At 48.4% G+C, this 22,960-nt stretch overlaps 1 protein-coding gene across 2 annotated transcripts in view; it reads right to left on the bottom strand.

The window, feature by feature from the left end:
- The window catches only part of chrna8 (cholinergic receptor, nicotinic, alpha 8), an 814,590-nt gene that overhangs the window by 115,301 nt on the left and 676,329 nt on the right, over window positions 1-22,960 (bottom strand). For both annotated transcript variants that reach the window (XM_085993584.1, XM_085993591.1), the window contains one exon: window positions 21,951-22,037. In XM_085993584.1, coding sequence (XP_085849710.1) covers window positions 21,951-22,037 — 87 coding nt within the window. The remainder of the gene's footprint in view (window positions 1-21,950; window positions 22,038-22,960) is intronic.

Below are 22,960 nucleotides of genomic sequence, written 5' to 3'. Positions count from 1 at the left end.
TCTGTCCAGTCCTATCAGAATTTTCTACGTTTCAATGAGATCCCCTCTCTTTCTTCTAAACTCCAGCGAGTACAAGCCCAATCGATCCAATCTCTCCTCATACGTCATTCCTGCCATCCCAGGTATCAGCCTGGTGAATCTTCACTTAACTCCTTCCATGGCAAGAACATCCTTCCTCAGATAAGGCGACCAAAACTGCACACAATATTCAAGATGTGGTCTCACCAAGGCCCTGTATAACTGCAGCAAGACATCCTTGTTCCTGTACTCAAACCCTCTCGCTATGAAGGCCAACATACCATATGCCTTCTTAACCGCCTGCTGCACCTGCATGCTTACCTTCAGCGACTGGTGCACAAGGACACCCAGGTCTCGTTGCACTTCCCCTTCTCCCAATCTATTGCAATTCACATAATAATCTGCCTTCCTGTTTTTGCCACCAAAGTGGATAACCTCACATTTATCCACGTTATATTGCATCTGCCATGTTTTTGCCCAATCACCCAACCTGTCCAAATCATCCTGGAGTTTCTCGGCATCCTCCTCACAGCACTCACGCCTACCCAGCTTTGTGTCATCTGCAGATTTGGAGATATTACATCTAGTTCCTTTGTCTAGATCATTAATATATATTGTGAATAGCTGGGGTCTAAGGACCGATCCCTGCGGTACCCCACTAGTCACTGACTGCCACTCGGAAAAAGACCTGTTTATTCCAACTCTTTGCTTTCTGTCTGCCAACCAGTTCTCTATCCAAGTCAATACCTTGCCTCCAATCCCATGTGCCTTAACTGTACATGCTAATCTCTGATGCAGGACCTTATCGAAAGCCTTCTGAAAGTCCAAATACACCACATCCACTGGTTCTCCCTTATCTATTTTACCAGTTACATCCTCAAAAAATTCCAGCAGATTAGTCAAGCATGATTTACCTTTTGTAAATCCATGTTGACTTTGTCCGATCCTGTCACTGTTTTCCAAGTGCTCTGCTATTACATCTTTTATAATGGACTCTAGCATTTTCCCCACTACCGATGTCAACCAGTTCTCTATCCAAGTCAATAACTTGCCCCCAATCCCATGTGCCTTAACTTTACACACTATGCTTTTGCAGAGATCTGTCTCTAACATTGCTAGGACCTTTATTGTTGCAATCAGTACTCCAATCATCTGCACTGTCCTATCGTGTATTTTTTATAGTATTGCAGTACCACTGCTTATTGTGAAATGAAAGAGAAAGGCCAAAGGACCATAGTGCAAGACACTACCAATGTTGAAAAGTGTTAAAAGAGATAATGTAAATCAGGAGGTAGTGATAAGGTGATGCTACACTTGTAAGACTGTGGAAGGAAGGATCGACTGAAGGAGGTAAGGAATCCAACAGTTTAGTGGTCCTGAGGAAGAATGAGTCAAAGTCGGGGACTGTGGGTTCAGCCTGGCTTTCAACACAATGATCGAGGCGGAAGATCATGTTGATTGTTATATTCGCGCCTTAGGAGGAACCAACAAGGAAACTTCAGAGCAGCTTTGATTATGGTAATATCAATAAAATAAGACACAAGAAAGGTTGTAGCAGAGAGAGGTGGGAGGCTAGTGGTGACACGCTTTTTCTTGTATCTTTGCCCAGCGGTATGAGAGAAGTACTAAAACAGCCTGCCTGGAAATACGATTCAAGCTCTTTGGCAGACACAAGCCTTACAGATAATTAAACATTGTCAGGAAAGAACTGTTTTGTATGAAAGAAGAAACTGTGCCTTTCACAGTTGGCATTAGCAATGGAGGAGCTGTGGGACTTCCATTTGAGATCAGAGGAGACAGTGAGAATGAAGGGTGAAGCTGTTAAGTCTGTGTGTTATAGTGATAATTACTACACAGACTACAAGAGTAAATTCAACAGGTCTTTACTGGTTGGAGGTAGGGACTATACTGAATACAATATTACTACACAGTGCTTATATACCGGTGTGGTCACCACCGGTATTACGTATACAGCAGCCAGAGAAAGTAGTACATCTCTTAAGGTGGAACAGGCTTAAGTTCTCTTAAGGTGGAACAGGTTACATACACCACAATCCTCCCTTTTTAGCTTAACAGTCATATCCCCATTTAACATAACATAATAACATAGATACATATATAACTTCAGGTATAACAGTTCAAAGGTTCAGTCTCTCAGGAGGCTTTCTGATGCGGCTTGGATAACGCCTCTCAGTAGTCTCTGATTCTTGTTGTTGAGGTGCCTCCTCTATTTGGTTTCCAATGTATTGGGTGTCATCATCATCAAGTACATTCCCTGCTGAGGTAGATGCTTCAGGTTCATTAACGTCTTCCACAGTTGTGTCTGTCACAACCATGGGTTCGACCCTTGCTCTCGACTCTACCAGTTGATCCGCATGACGCCTTATCACATTATGACCAATATCTACTGTGTACATCAGAGGTCCTTGTCTGGCCCGAATTGTTCCGGACTGCCATTTTTCGTTTCCATAGCCCCTTGCCAACACTGGTTGTCCTACGTCGAAAGTTCGAGTGGTCTTGTTGTTAATATGCCGAAACTGTTTGTTTTCCACTTCCCTCCGCACATTTGGTTTTAACAAGTCCAACTTGGACCGCAACCTCCTGTTATAAAACATCATGGCAGGACTTTGGTTAGTCACTGCATGATCGGCGTTTCGATATGACATCAGGAACTTGTCGACCTTGTGTTGCAGCGGAATCTGATCATCGTTCATGGCCTTAATTGCCTTTTTGAATGTCTGGACAAATCTTTCAGCCAACCCGTTTGTCGCCGGATGATATGGGGCAGAGGTATAATGTTTTACTCCATTCTTCTTTAAGAATTGTCGGAATTCTTCCGATACAAACTGTGGTCCGTTGTCCGAACAGATCTGTTCTGGCAATCCGTTCCTTGCGAATATTGTTCTTAACACCGCAATTGTCTTTTCTGAAGTAGTGGTATTCATCTTGATGACTTCTGGCCATTTGGAATGTGCGTCCACCGCGATTAGGAACATGGAGTCCATGAATGGACCAGCAAAGTCAATGTGTATGCATTGCCATGGGGCTGAAGGCCATTCCCATGGGCGTAGCGGTGCTATCGGAGGTGCATTTTGCACTTTTTGGCACCCAGCGCAGCTTTTCGTTAACTCCTCAATCTGTTGGTCAATACCTGGCCACCATACATAAGCCCTAGCAAGACTTTTCATTTTAACTCCCCCCAGATGACCTTCATGCAGTTCATTTAAAACTCTTTCCCTTAACTTGGGAGGAATAATCACTCTTGTCCCGTACATCAAGGTACCATGGCAGACGGACAGCTGGTCTCGCCTTGCCGAAAATGCCAGTAACAGAGGATCACCCCGTGTTGGCCATCCTTTCACTGTCACCTCGTAGACTCTGGACAGTGTCGGGTCGTTCCTGGTTTCTCTTTCAATACTTGCATTGGTGACTGGTAAACACTCGATGATGGTCGAATGAAATAACTCAACAGGGTCAACTTTCGTCGTGTCTTCTTCTTCAGGTAGTGGCAGGCGCGACAGCCCATCAGCATTGCCATGCTGTTTCGTACCTTTGAATTCTATTTGATATTGATGTGCCCCTAGGAAAAGAGACCATCTCTGGAGACGCTGCACTGTCATCACCGAAACACCCTTCTTAGGGTTAAAAATGGACACCAACGGTTGATGGTCTGTCAGAAGTGTGAATTTTTGGCCCTGCAGGTAATGATTAAACTTCTTCACTCCCCATACAAGGCTAAGAGCCTCCCTATCGATCTGCGCATAGTTGCGCTCAGCGGAGGTCAATGATCTGGATGCAAACGCGACTGGCCTTTCCGTGCCATTTGGCAACTTGTGTGAGAGTACTGCCCCAATACCATATGGAGAAGCATCACAAGCCAACCGAATAGGCAGTGTCGGGTTGAAGTGAGCCAACACTTCCTCTGAGGTGATCAATTCTTTGCTTTTGCGAAATGCCTTCTTACAGTTTTCGCCCCATTCCCATGGTACCCCTTTCTGTAAAAGAGCGTTTAACGGGTGCAGTACCGTGGATAGATTTGGCAGAAATTTATGGTAATAGTTAATTAATCCCAGAAACGACCTCAACTGAGAGACATTCTCCGGAGCGGGAGCCTTTACAACTGCCTCAATCTTGTCAGGAGACTTATGAAGCCCCTCCCGGTCAATGACATGGCCACAGTACGAGATCCGCTTCTGGAAGAACTCACATTTCTGCCGATTTACTCTAAGTCCATACTCTTTCAGTCTGTTGAGCACCAGTTCCAAGTTTGCGAGATGTTGTTCATCACCATCACCTGTGATCAGAATATCGTCCAGGTAACATTGTGTGCCTGGAATTCCCTGTAATACCTGCTCCATGGCCCTCTGCCAAATTGCTGGAGCCGATGCCACTCCAAAAACCAACCTATTGTACCGGTACAACCCTCGATGCGTGTTGATCGTGAGGTATTGGCGTGACTCTTCCTCAACCTCCATCTGCAAGTACGCCTGCGCCAGGTCTATCTTGGTGAAGTGTTTCCCGCCAGACAATGAAGCGAAAATATCCTCAATCCGTGGAAGCGGATACTGCACCGTGTGAAGCACCGGATTAACGGTGATTTTGAAATCTCCACAGATGCGAACCTTCCCTGGATCTCCTGGCTTGTTGCTCGCAGGACGTTTCATAACGGGAACAATGGGCGTAGCCCACTCACTCCAATCTACCTTAGACAGTACACCTGAACGTTCTAGTGCTTCCAGTTCCGCTTCAACAGTAGGTCGTATTGCATAGGGTACCGGTCTGGCTTTAAAAAATTTTGGTTGTGCATGTTCATCAATCTTGATGTTTGCCGTAATTCCTCTCAGTGTTCCCAGTCCCTGCTGGAACACCTCTTTAGCATCATCCAATATTCTGGACAATCGTTTAGGTTTGACATCTGTTTCCCCGGAATCTACCATTAGTGCCTTCACGGAGTGCCAGTCCATATTCATTTTCCTAATCCACTCCCGTCCTAGTAATGGTGGACCTCCTTCAGGTAGCACATATAAGTCCATTACTTGGCTTTCTTCGCCTTTGTGGACCACTTCTACCTCTATTTTTCCGATGGGGTACACTCTTTGCCCCGTGTATGTTTTCAATATAATCTCCGTATCCCGTAGGGGAATATGTTGGAATAACCTTCTGTAATCTTTCTTATTCATGACCGTCAATGCCGATCCAGTGTCCAATTCCATTTTTACTTGGACTCCTGCTATCTGTAGAGTGACCCAAATTGTCTGGAGATCTGCATCCTTACCAACGTTGTGTACTTTTAAGCTATCCAGTTCATTACTGCTAGCGTCTGAATCAGACTTCTGTTCGGTCAAACTGTTCTTTGTCACCTTGTGTACCTTTGCGTATTTTCCTTGCGGTGACTTTTTGTTGCTGGTCTTCTTTCCTGACCGGCATACTTTAGCTATGTGGCCAAGCCTGCCACACGTTCTGCATTCTTGGTTTTTAAACCAACACTGGTTCTGATCGTGCGTTGTCTTTCCACAACGATAACATTTGACAGAACTCAAACCCAATTTGTTTGTACCGAGTTCCGGTGACCGTAGCTGCATTACTGCCGTGCCTCTCGCTGCGGCTTCGTGTGCTGCTGCCATAGTGACCACCTTCTCAAGCGTCAGCTCATTCTCCTCGAGCAGTCGCTTTTGTGTATCCTGTTTAAATAAACCACACACAAATTTATCTCGTAGTGCCTCTGTCAGTCCCGTTCCAAACTGACAATATTTTGCTAGCTTACGTAATTCCATCAAATATTCAGCATTGCTTTCATTCTGCAGCTGCCTTCTGTCATAAAATTTAAATCGTTCCGCTAGCATCAGCGGCGTGGGGTTTAGATGATTTTTCAGGACAGTAACAGTCTCATCGAACGTCTTATCCGCCGGTTCATCTGGTGATAACAGGTGTTTCAATTGCCCGTATGTCTTCGCACCCATTAAATTTAATAATGTTAGTGCTTTATCTGCATCAGGAATTTTATTTGCCTTACAATAATTTTGTATGCGTTCTACATACATGGCCCAATCTTCGATGTCACTATCAAAAAGGTATTAATGTTCCCATGTTTAGGCATCGTTGCAATTTATTGTATTTTTATGTTATCCAAGATGGCGGCTTCCCGCTCTTGTCGTCGTCCTCCGCCCACAAAATGGCGGTTTTCCCACGCTTGGCGGTCTTCAACCGTCCCCCGACGCTGTCGCCGCTTCACCGCGGCTCTCGCGCCTTCAGTTTCCCCAGACGCTGCGCCTTTTAGCCCGAATGCGGCCCTTATCTCCAGTCGCGATCGATGTCCCTGCGCTGCGCCTCTCGCTCGAAAGCGGCCCGGCCCTTATCTCCGGTCGCGATCGATCTCACCGCCCTTATTCCTCCGTCTTCTCAGCCCCGTCTGTACAGCCAACGTGGTTGACTTTCTGTCGCGTCGCTGCCCGGCTTACCCACCACCGAGGTAGAAAGAAGAAGCTGACAGTCGCTGATGGAGGCTTCGAGGTCAGGATGTCTTCTGCACTCCGGTTTCTCGATGCCTGCCGCTCGACGTGTCTTCCAGTAGGGTGATGAGGGTGGAAACCTCTCTTCGACGTCCTGTCTGTGGACGAAGCCGCCGTGGAAATAAGAATCGGACTCGTCGCCACTGTTAAGTCTGTGTGTTATAGTGATAATTACTACACAGACTACAAGAGTAAATTCAACAGGTCTTTACTGGTTGGAGGTAGGGACTATACTGAATACAATATTACTACACAGTGCTTATATACCGGTGTGGTCACCACCGGTATTACGTATACAGCAGCCAGAGAAAGTAGTACATCTCTTAAGGTGGAACAGGCTTAAGTTCTCTTAAGGTGGAACAGGTTACATACACCACAGAAGCCATCGAAGATAAGAGGTGATAGCCGTTGTTTAGTCTTGCAAGCCACATTGAAGAAACCAAGGGGCCAATTTTAGCTTAGGCAAATAGCCATTAACAGGGTGACAATGGCCCCAAAATTGGTTGGTAGACTTGCTGCCCCACTAACACAGACACTCTGGTCACTGCTACTTTTTATAGGGGCCTTCCTTTGGGTGGTCGAGGCGTCCGCCTGTTTCAGCCTCTTTAGTACGTCCAATGATATAGTTAGGACCTAATTGTAATTGGGTGGAGCATGTTGCCATGCACCCCTCCGCATTCATACTCCCCCTCCCCCACCCTACTCCAGGACCTACCTGTGGGCTGACTCCTCCTCTAAACCACCCGACACCACATGGGCCAGAGCCACTGAGCTGCAGCGGAGTCTATTCAAGATGTGTCGCTCGCCGGTGGGATGTAAATGAGGTGTGAGCTCAAAAATATCTGGGGCCTCCTTGCCAACTTGAGAAGCGAATGGCCAGCACACTCCGCTGGTCAGCCAGCCAAAAGTGAAAGTCAGCCCCTGTGATTTGGAAGATTCGAAAGAGTTGGATCACGTCTGTGGGAGGTCACCGATATGAAGAAGGCACATACTCGTAGAGAGGACAGAGGATATCCATGAGTTAATGGAAAGAGGGTAAGAGGGTGAACCATCAACTGCAGCATAGGTATAGTGAACTGAGATAAACGTAGTTAGCCATGAACATAAGATGGTAATTCATTTAGAATGCATGGTGCCGGACTCTGCGAAGGCCATGAAGATTTCCATAGCAATAATAAAACCTAAACCAAAGTGTTGAAGGGCACAGTTCCAGAGCTGTGTGACAGAGGTTAGGTGATCACCAGCCATGCTAAGAGAAACATTGGCCAGAAATTTCAAGGTTCCTGGAGTTGCTGTTTATTCAGTGGGGTAAGAGTTAAGTAATACTTTTTTTATTTTCTCCCTTAACTTTTCTCTCCTGAAAGAGGTGGCTCATGCTGAGGTATGGCTTCAGTGAGCGGTGGCAGACTATTTGACTGAGCGGGGGTAGGGATATCACAGACAATCTGATCCTGACGTCCAAACACTTGCACTTATCATCAATCCTTGGACTGTAGTCAGGAGCAGGGACCCTGCCTTATTTTTCTCTTCTCTAGGCCATGTACTGAGGCCATTGTAGAGTTTCCGAGCTGGATTTTCTTCTGCTATACCTCCCCAAAACGGAGAGCATAGCAGCAAAAAACACGAGAAAATCAGGTGGAGATGACAGCTTATTGCATCCCTTCACTGCCCTGCCACATTTAAATGATGGGGCCGGGCAACCTGACAATTTCCCGAGTTGCCACCAACCACCAACCCCAGAGACCACCAGGAGAGAGGTGGTGGTGTCAGTGGTGGTAGCTAAAGCAATTGGGTGGGTTGTCAGGCCCCCACTACCCTGGGGTAGCAGCGACAATACCCCTAATGTGTTAATTGGAGTACTGGCCCCCTCTCCCTCCAGAAAAGCCCTGGCCACTCACCTCTTGAAGGCTGTGGCTCAGTCTGAGGCATTCAGTGAAAAAACAATGGATGCACTTTTCGGGCCTTTTAAATGGGCTCCCTTCTCTTCTGGTGCTACATAGCTAATGAAGGCTGGGGTGGAAACTGAGATGGGGTCACGGTGAGGTTGAGTCAGCACACACAAGTCCTGCCCTGACCATCCTATAGCAGGTTTAAGAAAATCCAGCCCTGGTGACCAACACAAACCACGCATCAATTTTGGAATATTCCTATAGGTTCAGAACTACACGTACCCACCCACTCTCTATACTGCGCCATTAAAGACATGTTCTGTTAACTTATTTGTAGCTAAAATGCATTATAAATTAGCTAAATGTATCTCCATCAGCCTATCTGTTTCGCATTTATGTGTCACTACGGGGGGTCTTCTTCTTAGGCAGTCCCTCGGAATCGAGGATAACTTGCTTCCACACTAAAAATGAGTTCTCAGGTGACTGATGAGTCCAATGTGGGACCTACAGTCTCTGTCACAGGTGGGGCAGGCGGTGGTTGAAGGGGCGGGTGGGTGGGGTGCTTGGGTTGACGTGTGCTCCTTGCGCTTCCTGCGCTTGGCTTCCGCTTGCTCCCAGCGAAGAGACTCGAGGTGTTCAGCGCCTTCCCGGATGCTTCTCCTCCACTTTGTGCGGTCTTGGGCCAGGGATTCCCAGGTGTCAATGGGGATGTTACATTTTTTCAAGGAGGCTTTGAGGGTGTCCTTGAAGTGTTTCCTCTGCCCACCTGGGGCTCTCTTGCCGTGCCGCAGCTCCGAGTAGAGCGCTTGTTTTGGGAGTCTCGTATCGGGCATGCGAACAATGTGACCCATCCATCGGAGCTGATTGAGCGTGGTCAAAGCTTCGATGCTGGGGATGTTGGCCTGAGCAAGAACACTGACGTTGGTGTGCCTATCCTGCCAATGGATTTGCAGGATCTTGCGCAGGCAGCGTTGGTGGTACCTCTCCAGTGCTTTGAGGTGCCTGCTGTACATGGTCCATGTCACTGAGGCATACAGCAGGATGGGTATCACTGCTGCTCTGTAGACCATGAGCTTAGTGCCGGGTTTGAGGACCTGGCCTTCAAACACTCTCTTCCTCAGGGGACCGAAGGCTGCACTGGCACACTGAAGGCGGTGTTGGACTTCGTCGTCGACGTCTGCCCTTGTTGACAGTAGGCTCCCGAGGTATGGGACGTGGTCCACAATGTCCAAGGCCTTGTCATGGATTTTGATAATCGGGGGGCAGTACTGTATGGCGGGGACAGGTTGGTAGAGGACCTTTGTCTTACGGATGTTTAGTGTAAGGCCCATGCTCTCGTACGCTTCGGTGAAGGTGTTGACGATGGTTTGGAGTTCGACCTCCGAGTGAGCGCAGACGCAAGCGTCATCTGTATGCTGTAATTCAACAACAGGGGATGGGATGACCTTGGATCTGGACTGGAGGCGACGGAGGTTTTACAGTTTCCCGTTTGTTCTGTAAATTAGCTCCACTCCAGTGGGGAGCTTACTGAGGGTGAGATGGAGCATTGCAGCAAGGAAGATCGAGAAGAGCGTTGGTGCGATGACACAGCCTTGTTTGACCCCGGTTCGTATGTGAATTGGGTCTGTGGTGGAACCGTTGGTCAGGATCACAGCTTGCATGTCGTCGTGAAGCAGGCGGAGGATGGTGAGAAACTTTTGAGGACTGCCGAATTTGAGGAGGACACTCCATAATCCCTCACGGTTGACAGTGTCGAAGGCCTTTGTGAGATTAAAGAAGGCCATGTACAGCAGTTGGTGCTGTTCCCTGCATTTCTCTTGTAATTGACGTGCGGTGAAGATCATGTCCATTGTGCCCCTTAGTGGGCGGAATCCGCATTGCGACTCTGGGAGGAGCTTTTCGGCCACTGGGAGAAGGCGATTGAGGAGGATTCTTGCGATGACTTTCCCTGTGGCAAACAGCAGGGAAACTCCCCTGTAGTTACCGCAATTGGTCTTGTCACCTTTCTTGAAGATGGTCACAATTACGGCGTCTCTGAGATCCCCTGGTATGTTCTCCTCCTTCCAGATAAGAGAAATGAGCTCATGAATTCGCACCAGTAGTGCTTCTCTGCCATGCTTTAGTGCCTCGGCGGGGATTCCATCTGCTCCTGAGGCCTTGTTGTTCTTCAGTTGTCGGATGGCCTTTTCAACCTCATGCCGGGCTGGGGTTGTGCTGAGATGGTGGCGGGTACCATGCTGTGGGATCAAGTTGAGGACACTCGTGTCGAACACGGGGGGTGGGGGGGTAATGAGCACACTGTTGGTGCTCAGAATTGCTCAGGAGTGCATGTCCAGTCAGTATGGACTCTCAGAGAATCTTCTGCACAATGTTAGTTGAAAATATATGCAATACATTGCTAACAAATACATTCTGTTTAACAAACTCTTGTGTAGTTTCTGCCAAAAAGGTGAAGAGTGCCTTCAAGACACAAATATTAATCATATGAAGCTGGACTTGCATTTATTTCAGGAATCTCTTTAGAAACTGGGGCACCTAAGCTTCATGTTGCCTTTTACGATATTAATATTTCAAGACCTTTTTAGTCTGAGAAGCACAAATACAATTCTGGGTCATAGGACTTTTCAATTAAAGAATACTTTGGAATGATCTGCACAGAGTTTTAGTCACAATATCAAAACAAGATAACAGTTTTTTTTTGCACCATTTGTTAGTTATGTTTTCATTTCTCCCTCACCATAAGAGTACATTGGTAACTTATTTCCAGGCCTCTAGCATTGTCTCTACCCATACGTTAACGTTTTTTTTCTCAGACGCTAAAGGACCTGTGATTTCTAACATTTTCTGTTTTTATTTTTCAGTTAATGTCTGTCTATAAAGACCACCAGGAGGTGAATGGGTTAACTAAACCTCCGATTTCTCTCCCTCGCTGTGAAAAATTGCCTTGTTTCCCATTTATCCACCTTCCATTGTGTCTTTCAATTCCCTCTCCTGAAACATACATAATTGTCTCAAATCTATTTATACAGAATCTCTCAATAGTCTTTGCTGTTAAATTATTCCACAATAAAAGGTTCTGTCTGACTTCCAATACCACCAAAATCAGATTAATCATCGAATCATAGAATAGTACAGCACAGAAGGAGGCCATTCGGCCCATTGAGTCTGCACTGGCTCTTTCGAAGAGCAATCCAGTTACTCTCACTCCCCCGCTCTTTCCCCATATCCCTGCATATCTCCTTCAAGTATTTATCCAATTCCCTTTGAATTTTATTGTCATTCGTGGGATCTTGCTGTGTGCAAAATGACTGCCACGATTGTGCATGTCACAGAAAATAATTCACTGTATGCAAATTGCCTTTAAATGTTTCCAAGACGTGATAAGGTGCTATATAAATGCAAGTTCCTTCTTTTGTTTCTTTTAATTATTTTATTTATTTTGTTGACATGGGAGTTAGCCAACAATAGCGCATCTTAAATGTTCTTTCGCTTTTATTATTTACTAAATGTTTCACTCCAGAAATTCCTTTTTAAAGAAAAAACAGAGACACGCCTGCTATTTCCCCTAATTAACAAATTGCTAATGAAATTTGTGGGAGCACGAGGTTTTGAAGTGTTGGATTTCGGAGAATACAATTTTGTTAGTGGATCATTACTTACGGATAAACATGCATGCTATTGATTTTTTTCATTTTTAAGATTCAACTGCAACAGCCCATTTTAATTTCATGGGGTAAATTCCCCGATCCTATGTTCCCAGCGGGTGCTCTGCTTGAAGGAAGAGCAGGTCAGAGGTAGGATGACCGCAATGTAGATGTGATTCTCCAATGCATGATCCATTAGGTATTAGGTGGGATCAGACTAAGACTAAGGGAAGTAAAGGTGGAAATCGTGGAGGTACTGGCCATAATCTTCCAATCCTCCTTAGGTATGGGGGTGGTGCCAGAGGACTGGAGAATTTCAAATGTTACACCCTTGCACAAAAATGGGTGTAAGGATAAACCCAGCAACTACAGACCAGTCAATTTCCCCTTGGTAGTGGGGAAGCTTTTAGAAACGATAATCCGGGACAAAATTAACAGTCACTTGGACAAGTGTGGATTAATTGAGGAAAGCCAGCACGGATTTGTTAAAGGCAAATCATGTTTAACTAACTTGGTTGAGTTTTTTGATGAGGTAACAGAGAGGGTTGATGAGGGCAATGCAGTTGATGTGGTGTATATGGATTTCCAAAACGCGTTTGATAATGTGCACATAATAGGCTTACTGGCAAAGTTGAAGCCCATGGAATAAAAGGGACAGCGGCAGCATGGATATGAAATCGGCTCAGTGACAGGAAACAGAGAGTATGGTAAATGGTTGTTTATCGGACTGGAGGAAGGTACATAGTGGTGTTCCCCAGGGGTCGGTACTAGGACCACTGCTTTTCTTGATATATATTAATGACATGGACTTGGGTGTACAGGGCACAATTTCAAAATTTGCAGATGACACAAAATTTGGAAGTATAGTGAACAGTGAGGAGGATAGTGATAGACTTCAAGAGGACATGGACAGGCTGGTGGAATGGGCGGACTTGTGGCAGATGAAATTTACTGCAGAAAAGTGCGAAGTGATACATTTTGGTAGTGATATACCTATCAATTCATCCAATGAAAAGCGACGAGTTAAGAAAGTAACTATAGGTTTTTATTGGCTAAATAACAGAGCCCACCCTCGTGGGTGATCGGATCCAACAAGAAGGAATACCAGCCAGTCGACCACCTTTATACCTGGGCAGGTAGGTGGAGCCATGGGCGGAGTCAGCAGTGGTCAGCCCAGGTATAACAGCGTGACAAGAGGCGACCTCGTATAGTGATACAACAGTGTGAACAGTGATAACGATATAACAGTGATAACTATAGTGTAACGATAGTGAATGATAAAAGTGGTTTACCACATTCACCCCTTGTTTAGATTTGAGTCCGACGGGGTGAAGTGTACTACCAGTTCTGGTAAGTCAGTCTGTCCGGAGGCCTCGTAAGCCTTTCTGATCATCGCAGCGGTGGTGTTGCATTCTCCGGTGTTGATGCTGGTGTCTGCGTGGTCGGCGAAGGCTCGTGGGGTTCCGGCATGCCGTCTACCTGAGCTGGAATTGGGGGGGGGGGTGGGGGGGGGTAAAGGTGGTGTCTCCGGAATGCCCGAGAAGGAGACTGTGTCCTCCCGCCCGTCCGGGTAAGCCACATAGGCGTACTGGGGGTTGGCGTGCAGGAGGTTCACCTTCTCGACCAGGGGGTCCGTTTTATGGGTCCTCACGTGCTTTTGCAGCAGGACGGGCCCCGGGGAGGTCAGCCCGGTTGGTAGTGTGGTTCCCGTAGTCGACTTCCTGGGGAAAACAAACATTCGTTCATGGGGGGTGGCGTTAATGGCAGTGCAAAGTAGTGACCGGATGGAGTGCAGGGCTGCCGGGAGGACTTCCTGCCAGCGGGAGGTTGGGAGGCCCTTAGACTTTAAGGCTAAGAGGACGGCCTTCCATACCGTCGCGTTCTCTCTTTCTACCTGGCCGTTACCTCGGGGGTTGTAGCTGGTGGTCCTGCTTGCAGCAATACCTCTCGCTAGTAGGAACTGACGGAGTTCCTCGCTCATGAAGGAGGAGCCCCGGTCACTATGTATATAGTTTGGGAACCCGAACAAGGCGAAGAGGTCGTTCAGGCATTTGATGACCGTGGTACTGGTCATGTCTGGGCAGGGGAAGGCAAAGGGGAAACAGGAGTACTCATCAACGATGTTGAGGAAGTACACATTACGGTCAGAGGACGGGAGGGGCCCCTTAAAGTCGATGCTCAGGCGCTCGAAGGGGCGGGTGGCCTTGATCAGGCTTGCTCTGTCCGGCCTAAAGAAATGCGGTTTGCACTCGGCACAGGTCTGGCAGTTCCTGGTCATGGTCCTGACCTCCTCGATGGAGTATGGCAGGTTGCGGGCCTTAATGAAGTGGTAAAGTCTGGTGACCCCGAGGTGGCAGAGGTCGTTGTGGAGGGTCTGAAGTCTATCACTTTGCGCGCTGGCGCATGTAACTCGTGACAGAGCATCAGGGGGATCGTTCAGCTTACCTGGCCGGTACAAGATATCATAATCATAGGTGGATAGTTCGATTCTCCACCTCAATATCTTGTCATTCTTGATTTTGCCCCTCAGCTTGTTATTAAACATAAAAGCGACCGAACGCTGGTCGGTGAGGAGGGTAAATCGTTTGCCAGCCAGGTAATGCCTCCAGCGTCGTACCGCCTCCACAATCGCTTGGGCCTCCTTCTCGACCGACGAGTGTTGGATCTCAGGGCCCTGTAGGGTCCTTGAGAAGAAGGCCACTGGTCTCCCCTCCTGGTTAAGGGTAGCGGCTAGGGCGAAGTCGGATGCATCGCTCTCCACTTGGAAGGGGATGGACTCATCCACTGCGTGCATTGTGGCCTTGGCGATGTCTCCCTTAATGAGGGAGAAGGCTGCGCACGCTTCCTCCGTAAGGGGGAAGGATGTGGACTTCATGAGGGGTCTGGCTTTGTCTGCATAATTGGGCACCCATTGGGCATAGTAGGCGAAGAGCCCCAGGGTTCTCTTCAGAGCCTTTGGACAGTGGGGGAGGGGTAGCTCCATGAGGGGATGCATTCTTTCGGGGTCGGGGCCGATAACTCCGTTCTCTACTACACAGCCGAGGATGGCAAGGCGCGAGGTGTTAAACACACATTTCTCCTTATTGTAGGTGAGGTTCAGCCGTTGGGCCGTACGGAGGAATCTCTCCAGATTAACGTCATGGTCCTGCCGGTCGCGGCCGCAGATGGTGACGTTATCTAGGTAGGGGAACGTGGCATGCAGCCCGTTCTGGTCAACCATCCGGTCCATCTCCCTTTGGAAGACCGAAACCCCATTGGTGACGCCGAAGGGAACCCTAAGGAAGTGGTAGAGGCGGCCGTTCGCCTCGAAGGCTGTATACTGGCGGTCCTCAGGGCGGATAGGGAGTTGGTGATAGGCCGACTTAAGGTCGATGGTGGAGAATACCCGGTACTGCGCAATCTGATTGACCATATCAGATATGCGGGGAAGGGGGTATGCGTCCAGCTGGGTGTACCTGTTTATGGTCTGGCTGTAGTCGATGACCAGGCGGTTTTTATTGCCGGTCTTAACGACCACGACCTGGGCACGCCAGGGGTTGGTGCTCCCCTCGATGATGCCCTCCTTCAGGAGACGCTGCACCTCAGAGCTAATGAAAGCTCTGTCCCCGGCGCTGTACCGCCTGCTCTTGGTCGCGGCGGGTTTGCAGTCGGGGGTGAGGTTAGCGAACAGGGAAGGTGGCGGGACCTTGAGGGTGGATAGGCCGCAGGTGTTACGCGGTGGGCGGTTTAAAATCTGTTGGTTGTCGACTGTGAGTGGGGGGAGGGGTCCGCCGTATGCCAGCGTGACGCTTTGGAGGTAGGATTGGAAGTCTAGCCCTAGTAGGACGGCGGCGCATAGCTGGGGAACGACGAGGAGTTTAAAATTTTTATACTCCGTACCCTTAACCGATAGGGTCACAACACAGTAGCCGCTGATGTCTGTGGCGTGGGATCTCGATGCCATCGAGATCCGGTTGCGCGTTGGCAGGACAGGGAGGGAGTAGTGGCTCACCGTGTCTGGGTGGATGAAACTCTCCGTGCTTCCGCTGTCGAACAGGCAGGTCGTGGCGTGGCCGTTTACTCTGATGTCCATCATTGACTTGGACAGGTGATGCGGGCGGGCTTGGTCCAGTGAGACGGAGGCTAGTGTATAGCTGAGCGAGTCGTTGTAGTCTGCGGGTGAGGCGGTAGTCGGGTCTCGAGGCACGGTGGCGGTCGAGCGTGGTGGGTAAAATGGCGTCTCCCACGAGGTTGGACAAAATGGCGGAGAAGATGGCTGCCCCCGTAACTCACATGAGGCACTGCTGGTGTCGGTTGCCTGTATCAAAGATGGCCACCCCCATGACTCACATGTGGGGATGCTGGCCTCTGTTGCCTTGAAGGAAGATGGCCGCCCCCACAGCTCGCATGAGGCACTGCTGGCCTCTGATGATCCACCTCTGCAGGCCTTAGCGAAGTGGCCTTTCTTCATACAGTTTGAGCAGGTAGAGTTCCTGGCTGGGCAGCGCGACCTCGGGTGTTTCGCCTGGCCACAGAAGAAGCAGCCGGCGGCCCAATCGCGGGGGTCCGATGTCGGAGCCGGTACCGGGGGTGGCGGTCTCGATCGGGTCCGGGACACCGACGCTGAGGTAGGTCCCAGGGGGGGTGCTGCGGGGGGTATCGCGGTCGGGGTCGGTCCCAAGTCCCAGGGTCGCGAGTTACAGTACCTTGAGTATGCCTCGAGGTCCCGATGGGCCACCTCTAGAGAGAGAGCGAGGGCTGCAGCTTTGTCCAGGTCGAGGTCCCTTGCTTCCAGTAGTCTTTGCCGTGAGTAGTCGGACCGCAGGCCTTTCACGAAGGCATCGCGGACATTGTCTTCAGTATTTTCTGCCGCCGTTACCGCTTTAAAGTTACAGGCCTAGAAATTCAGTTGGCGCCGCGCCAGGGCTTTAGCGCCGGAAATTTAGCGGCGGCGCTAAGTCCCCCTGCGCGCGCCAAAAATTCAGTAGCGCCGCGCCCAAACGGCTGCCGGCGCTACAGGAGGGTGTCAGCGCCTCGAAATGGGCGCTGACTGCCGCATTGCGGCGCAATTCCAGCGCTGCGGCACCCGATGCGGTGCGGCAGGCTGGGGAAGTGCAGGCCTCCTCCTTCAGTTAAGGAGGAGCTGCCTGCACCCGCCCGCTGGCCGTTGAAATCTTGAAAAAAATGAGCCCGGCACCTCGGAGAAGTGCCGGGCTCGCAGGCCAGACGCATCTGTTCCGCGGGGGGGGGGTGGAGGAGTCCGGGGAGGGAGGTGCGGGCAGGCGGCCGGCGGGAAAGCGGCCGGCCGCCGCGCGACCTTAATGCGCCGGCGCTAACTCGCGTAGGACTCTGCTGAAACATCGTTAGTTGCGGCTGCCACGGGCGAGGCGGCCGCAACTCAATTTCGGCATTGGGGCCCGTCACCATGGCAACCGGGACGCTGCGCACACCGATGACGTCATCGGTGCCGGCGCAGCGCAACCGGTCTAACGCCGATGGCAGGGCCCCACTGAATTTACAAACCGGCCATAACTCCGGCACTAGGCCCTCTAGCGCCTCAAATGGGGCGCTAACCCTACTGAATTTTCAGCCCACAGTCTCTGCCGAGTGCTTGTAGTACCCGTAAAAATTCCTCCACGGGCTCTCCTGGCTGTTGCGGGCGGGATCTTAGGAGGTGTCTGGCATACATGGAATTTACCGGGGTTTGGTACTGTCTTTTCAGCCGGTTGATGGCGTCCTCGTATGTTTTGAGGTCCCGGATGAGTGCGAATACTTTAGGGCTCACTTGGGCATTCAGAACTCTTAGCATGGATTTCTGAGGCACGCCGGATTCTCCCAGGTAGGCTTCGAAGCAGCTCAGCCAGTGTTCAAAGTCGAGGGCTGTGTTTGCTGCCTGTGGATTTAGGTCCAGGTACGGTGGTCTGAGGGCTCGCAGCCAGGCAGGCTGCTGTGGCTGTTGTAGCTGGGCGTCTGGCTGGTCGCTTGGCTGGTCGTTTGACTGTCCAGGTGTCGACATTTTAAGATTTAGCCAATAAAATTGATATACCTATCAATTCATCCAATGAAAAGCGACGAGTTAAGAAAGTAACTATAGGTTTTTATTGGCTAAATAACAGAGCCCACCCTCGTGGGTGATCGGATCCAACAAGGAGGAATACCAGCCAGTCGACCACCTTTATACCTGGGCAGGTAGGTGGAGCCATGGGCGGAGTCAGCAGTGGTCAGCCCAGGTATAACAGCGTGACAAGAGGCGACCTCGTATAGTGATACAACAGTGTGAACAGTGATAACGATATAACAGTGATAACTATAGTGTAACGATAGTGAACGATAAAAGTGGTTTACCACAGGTAGGAAAAACGAGGAGAAGCAATATAAACTAAAGGGTACAATTCTAAAGAGGGTGCATGAACAGAGAGACCTGGGGGTATATATGCACAAATCGTTGAAGGTGGCAGGGCTGGTTGAGAAAGCAGTTAAAAAAGCATATGGGATCCTGGGCTTCAGAAATAGAGGCCTAGGGCTGGATTTTGATACTGGAGGCGTGTAGGAGGCGGGACTACAACTTTTGGGGTTGTAGTCCCACCTCCATCGAGTTGTGGCCAACCCACTTGATTTTCACTTGATTGACCTTGTTGAGCCCACCCAGCGGGCTCAGCAGGCCAATTAAGGGCCACCTGGTAACAGGTGACATCACAGACTGATATTTCATCTGTCAAGAGCTTTTGACAGATGAAATATCAGCGTTCGACAGCACTTTGAAGCTGTCAAACACTGACAAACTGCACTCTAAGTTAATTTCTTCCTCTCAGGCTGATTTAGAGATCTTTCCAGAACAGAAAGCTGAATGCTGCAACTTTTGACAGCTGGCGGCCATTCTGCTTTCTGTGTCGGTGAGATGAGGGACTCCCGAGACCTGAAGGAAGGAAGGCTGTAAAGGTAAGTAAAGGTAAGTAAAACTTCTTTAAACACTTTACACACACCAAACACACTTACCTCTGCACTCATGCACCCATCACTCACCTGAACACCAGACATCTCGAACCCTCCAAGACCTTCAGCCCGACGGTCCGCCTTGCTAACTTGGCGTGGTTTGGAGCCGTCGGGAATCCCACACTTCAGGAATAAAAATAGGGATTAGGCTAAAAACTGCCTGTTAACTACCTTGGCACAAATCCCCTTCCCGCCTCAGGGAGGCGGCTCCCAGCACAGGTCGGGTATCCGCCACCTTTGAAACTGGCATGGAGGCGGGTTGGGGGCGGGATAGGTTCGTACTCCCCGATTTCGCGATTTTAAACCCCCACACGCCTCCAATCCCGCCTCCACGGCCCAATGAAAATCCTGCCAATAGAGTACAAAAGCAAGGAAGTTATGATGAACACTTATAAAACACTGGTTTGGCCACAGCTGGAGTACTGTGTCCAATTCTGTGCACCGCACTTTAGGAAGGATGTGAAGGTCTTGGAGAGGTTGCAGAAAAGATTTACGAGAATGATTCCAGGGATGAGGGACTTCAGATACGTGGATAGAATGGAGAAGCTGGGGCTGTTCTTCTTAGAGCAGAGAAGATTGAGAGGAGATTTGATAGAGGTGTTCAAAATCATGAGGGTCTAGACAGAGTAGATAGAGAGAAACAGTTCCCATTGGTGGAAGGGTCGAGAACCAGAGGACACAGATTCAAAGTGATTGGCAAAAGAACCAAAGGCGACATAAGAAAAAACTTCTTTACACAGTGAGTGGTTATGATCTGGAATGTACTGCCTGAGATGGTGGTGGAGGCAGATTCAATCACTGCTTTCAAAAGGGAATTGGATAAGTCCCTGAAGGAAATCAATTTGCAGGGCTACGGGGAAAGGGTGGGGCAGTGGGACTAGATGAAGTGCTCTTGCAGAGAGCCGGCATGGGCTCGACGGGCCGAATGGCTTCCTTCTGTGCTGTAACCATTCTATGAATCTTCTATGATTCAAGTGCAGCCCACCCACTGGGATTGTGGGATTGAGGAATTTCCTCTTATATTCTCTATTTACTCCACCTGAGCCAAGAATACAGGTATCCATCCATTTCTCAAAGACTAATGCAGTTTGAACACTTTTTCTATAAAGGCTTTGTCTTTGGTATTCTGGCGTTTCTTTAAGGATTTGCAGTCTTGATAATAATTGAAGGTTTAACCTTCCAAACTCTATTGTTTAAGAGGTAATGATCACCAATGGATACATGTCAAGAATCAGATGAAAGATATAATGCTGGCAGAATGAGGTCAGTCTGCTTGAAGTACAGGGGTAAATTTTCATCCTCAGCACTTTACGTGCTGGGGGGATACACTGAGATTGTAAATGCGCTCAAATTTCAGAAATGTACTTCTAGTGCATGAAAGACCCTGCGACAGCTGAACTGAGGATGAAAATTTGCTGTGCCATCATTTCACGCTCAAAGTGCATTTGCAAGCACTGGCTAATGGCTGGATTGATAATGTTTCAAGTATTCTGCATTGCTCCTCTCTGATATTTCTTTAGTCTAGTTCAGTGAACATTTTTAACTTTCATGTTCAGTGAATGTTTTTTTTTAATTATCTCCACATTGCTTTGATTTTTCCCTTTGATTATTACTCACAGTGAGCCCCCAAAATGCTGAGATATAACTCGACACAATCTTCAACGGTTCTATCTATTATAAAGACATATATTTTAAAACATTCTAGTTGAACACCTCTCTTCAAAAACTCTGCTGCCCCGTATCCTAACTCACATCAAAGAGGGTTTTCTCTCCACTGAAACTCCAATGATCACCATACTGAACAGGTGAACATATGTCATGTTCTGTGTCAGATTGACTCTGGTCCCAGGGTCTGAAATCAGCTTCAAAACAGCTCATAAATATTCCCTGTCAACCTTGATATTAATCACTTTTGATAAACAAAGGACTCTCATCTCAAACAACAGAGTTAACTCACAACATATATGCAATGGATTAATCGTTTTTTAAAATATTTAAAATATTTCCCCCCCCCCCCACTGTTTGAACCGTGTAAATTTTCTGTGTTGTCACGTGACAAGGTGCAGTCTGGGCATTTTAGTTTCACAGCAGCAGGGTGAAAACTACAAAACCCATGATGCATCTGTCCCCTCTCCCTCCCTCCGTGCTCCCCATCCCATCACATGACCACACACAACAGAATACGTCAACGGCAGCTGGATATCCCCAGACCAAATGAAATTACCAGCTCTGGGATTGTAGAAATCTGAGAAAATAGCAGGCCTAACACATAGAAAACTTCTTACCGGTATTTCTAACATTAAAGGCCTTGATTTTTCACCTGGGGTGAGACGTATGTGGGGAATGGTCAATGCAGGTTCACCAGGAACCATTCTGTCACGCATCTCTTTGGAGCTCGAACACACTCCCTTGCTTGATTGCCTGGAAATATTGCCAAACTTATTTCTAATCCGTCCTCAAATTTGTGCGTTTAATTATTTTAATATTGCAATGATCGTTGTGATGATCGGGCTTGCGGGAGATCCTTACTCTCAAATGGTGCAAGGCTTGCTGGATTGACACCAGCTTCAGATAACAAAGTGAAACCTACCAAGATTGAAGTGGTTCAAGCTTGGGTACAAAGAACAAAACTGTCATCTTTATTCTGTCGTAGTTTACGTAGAGGCGCTCAAGCATACAGCGAGCAATGTGCGAAATCATCACAAAATATGCTAATGCACGTAAAATCCTGAATTTTATTTTTTAGAGATTGATAAACAAGTTCAATTTCAAAACTGTTAAATTTCCATATTTTAAAACATCAGTGGTGATGTTAGGGAACTCACTGCCTGTGCAATCTATTAAGTTAAACTGACAAACTGTATATCTATTCTATTTACCGATGGAGTATAGATAGACTTAAGAGTGGTCACACTTACCGATCAATGGGACAGAGTCAGATGTTGCTGGCATTATCTCAGCCACAAGCAGCATAAATACCGTTAATGACAACAGCACAGTGATCCCTGCAGGACAGAAGAGAAATGACAGGAAGATGAAATAGCATAGCATTTCAAAGTTACACAGTACAGTCCAAAAAAACAGCATTTAATAATGCTATCTTGAAGTAACAGCTAAACTGGAAACCATCTGGGCACTCCGTTGGTGCCAGTTGGACAGGGGGTGATAGGCTTTGAGGGATTTACAAGGGAGTACAGGTTTCTTCCAGGTTACTATTGTTGTTGGTATTTGGGGGTATTTCTGGGCTGCTGTTGGACCTCTCTGGGGAACAATGTTAAGCCAACTCTCTACCAAAAGATACAAAATGGATTTCACCTCACCTAGCGCAATAAATGCTAGTCTGTCCAAACTAACAATTTCCTCCAGGTTTTCATAGACTCGTAGAAATTAATGGCACAGATGGAGGCCATTTCGGCCCATCGTATCTGTGCTTGCCGACAAAGAGCTATCCCGATACGAAACTCACAAAACAAGTGCTTTACTCAGAGCTCTGACACGGCAAGAGAGCCCCAGGTGCGCAGAGGAAATGCTTCAAGGACACCCTCAAAGCCTCCTTGAAAAAGTGCAACATTCCCACCGACACCTGGGAATCCCTGGCCCAAGACCGCACAAAGTGGAGGAGAAGCATCCGGGAAGGCGTTGAACACCTCGAGTCTCTTCGCCGGGAGCAAGCGGAAGCCAAGCGCAGGCAGCGCAAGGAGCGCACGTCAACCCAAGCACCCCACCCACCCGCCCCTTCAACCACCATCTGCCCCACCTGTGACAGAGACTGTAGGTCCCGCATTGGACTCATCAATCACCTGAGAACTCATTTTTAATGTGGAAGCAAGTCATCCTCGGTTCCGAGGGACTGCCTAAGAAGAAGAAGAAGATCCAGCCTAATCCCACTTTGCAGCTCTTGGTCTGTAGCCCTGTAGGTTATGGCACT

This window comes from Somniosus microcephalus, chromosome 1 (genome assembly GCF_052327205.1).
Source record: "Somniosus microcephalus isolate GS21.2 chromosome 1, FLI_Smic_1.0, whole genome shotgun sequence".
NCBI lineage: Eukaryota > Metazoa > Chordata > Chondrichthyes > Squaliformes > Somniosidae > Somniosus > Somniosus microcephalus.
This window is presented reverse-complemented; position numbering and strand designations above follow the sequence as displayed.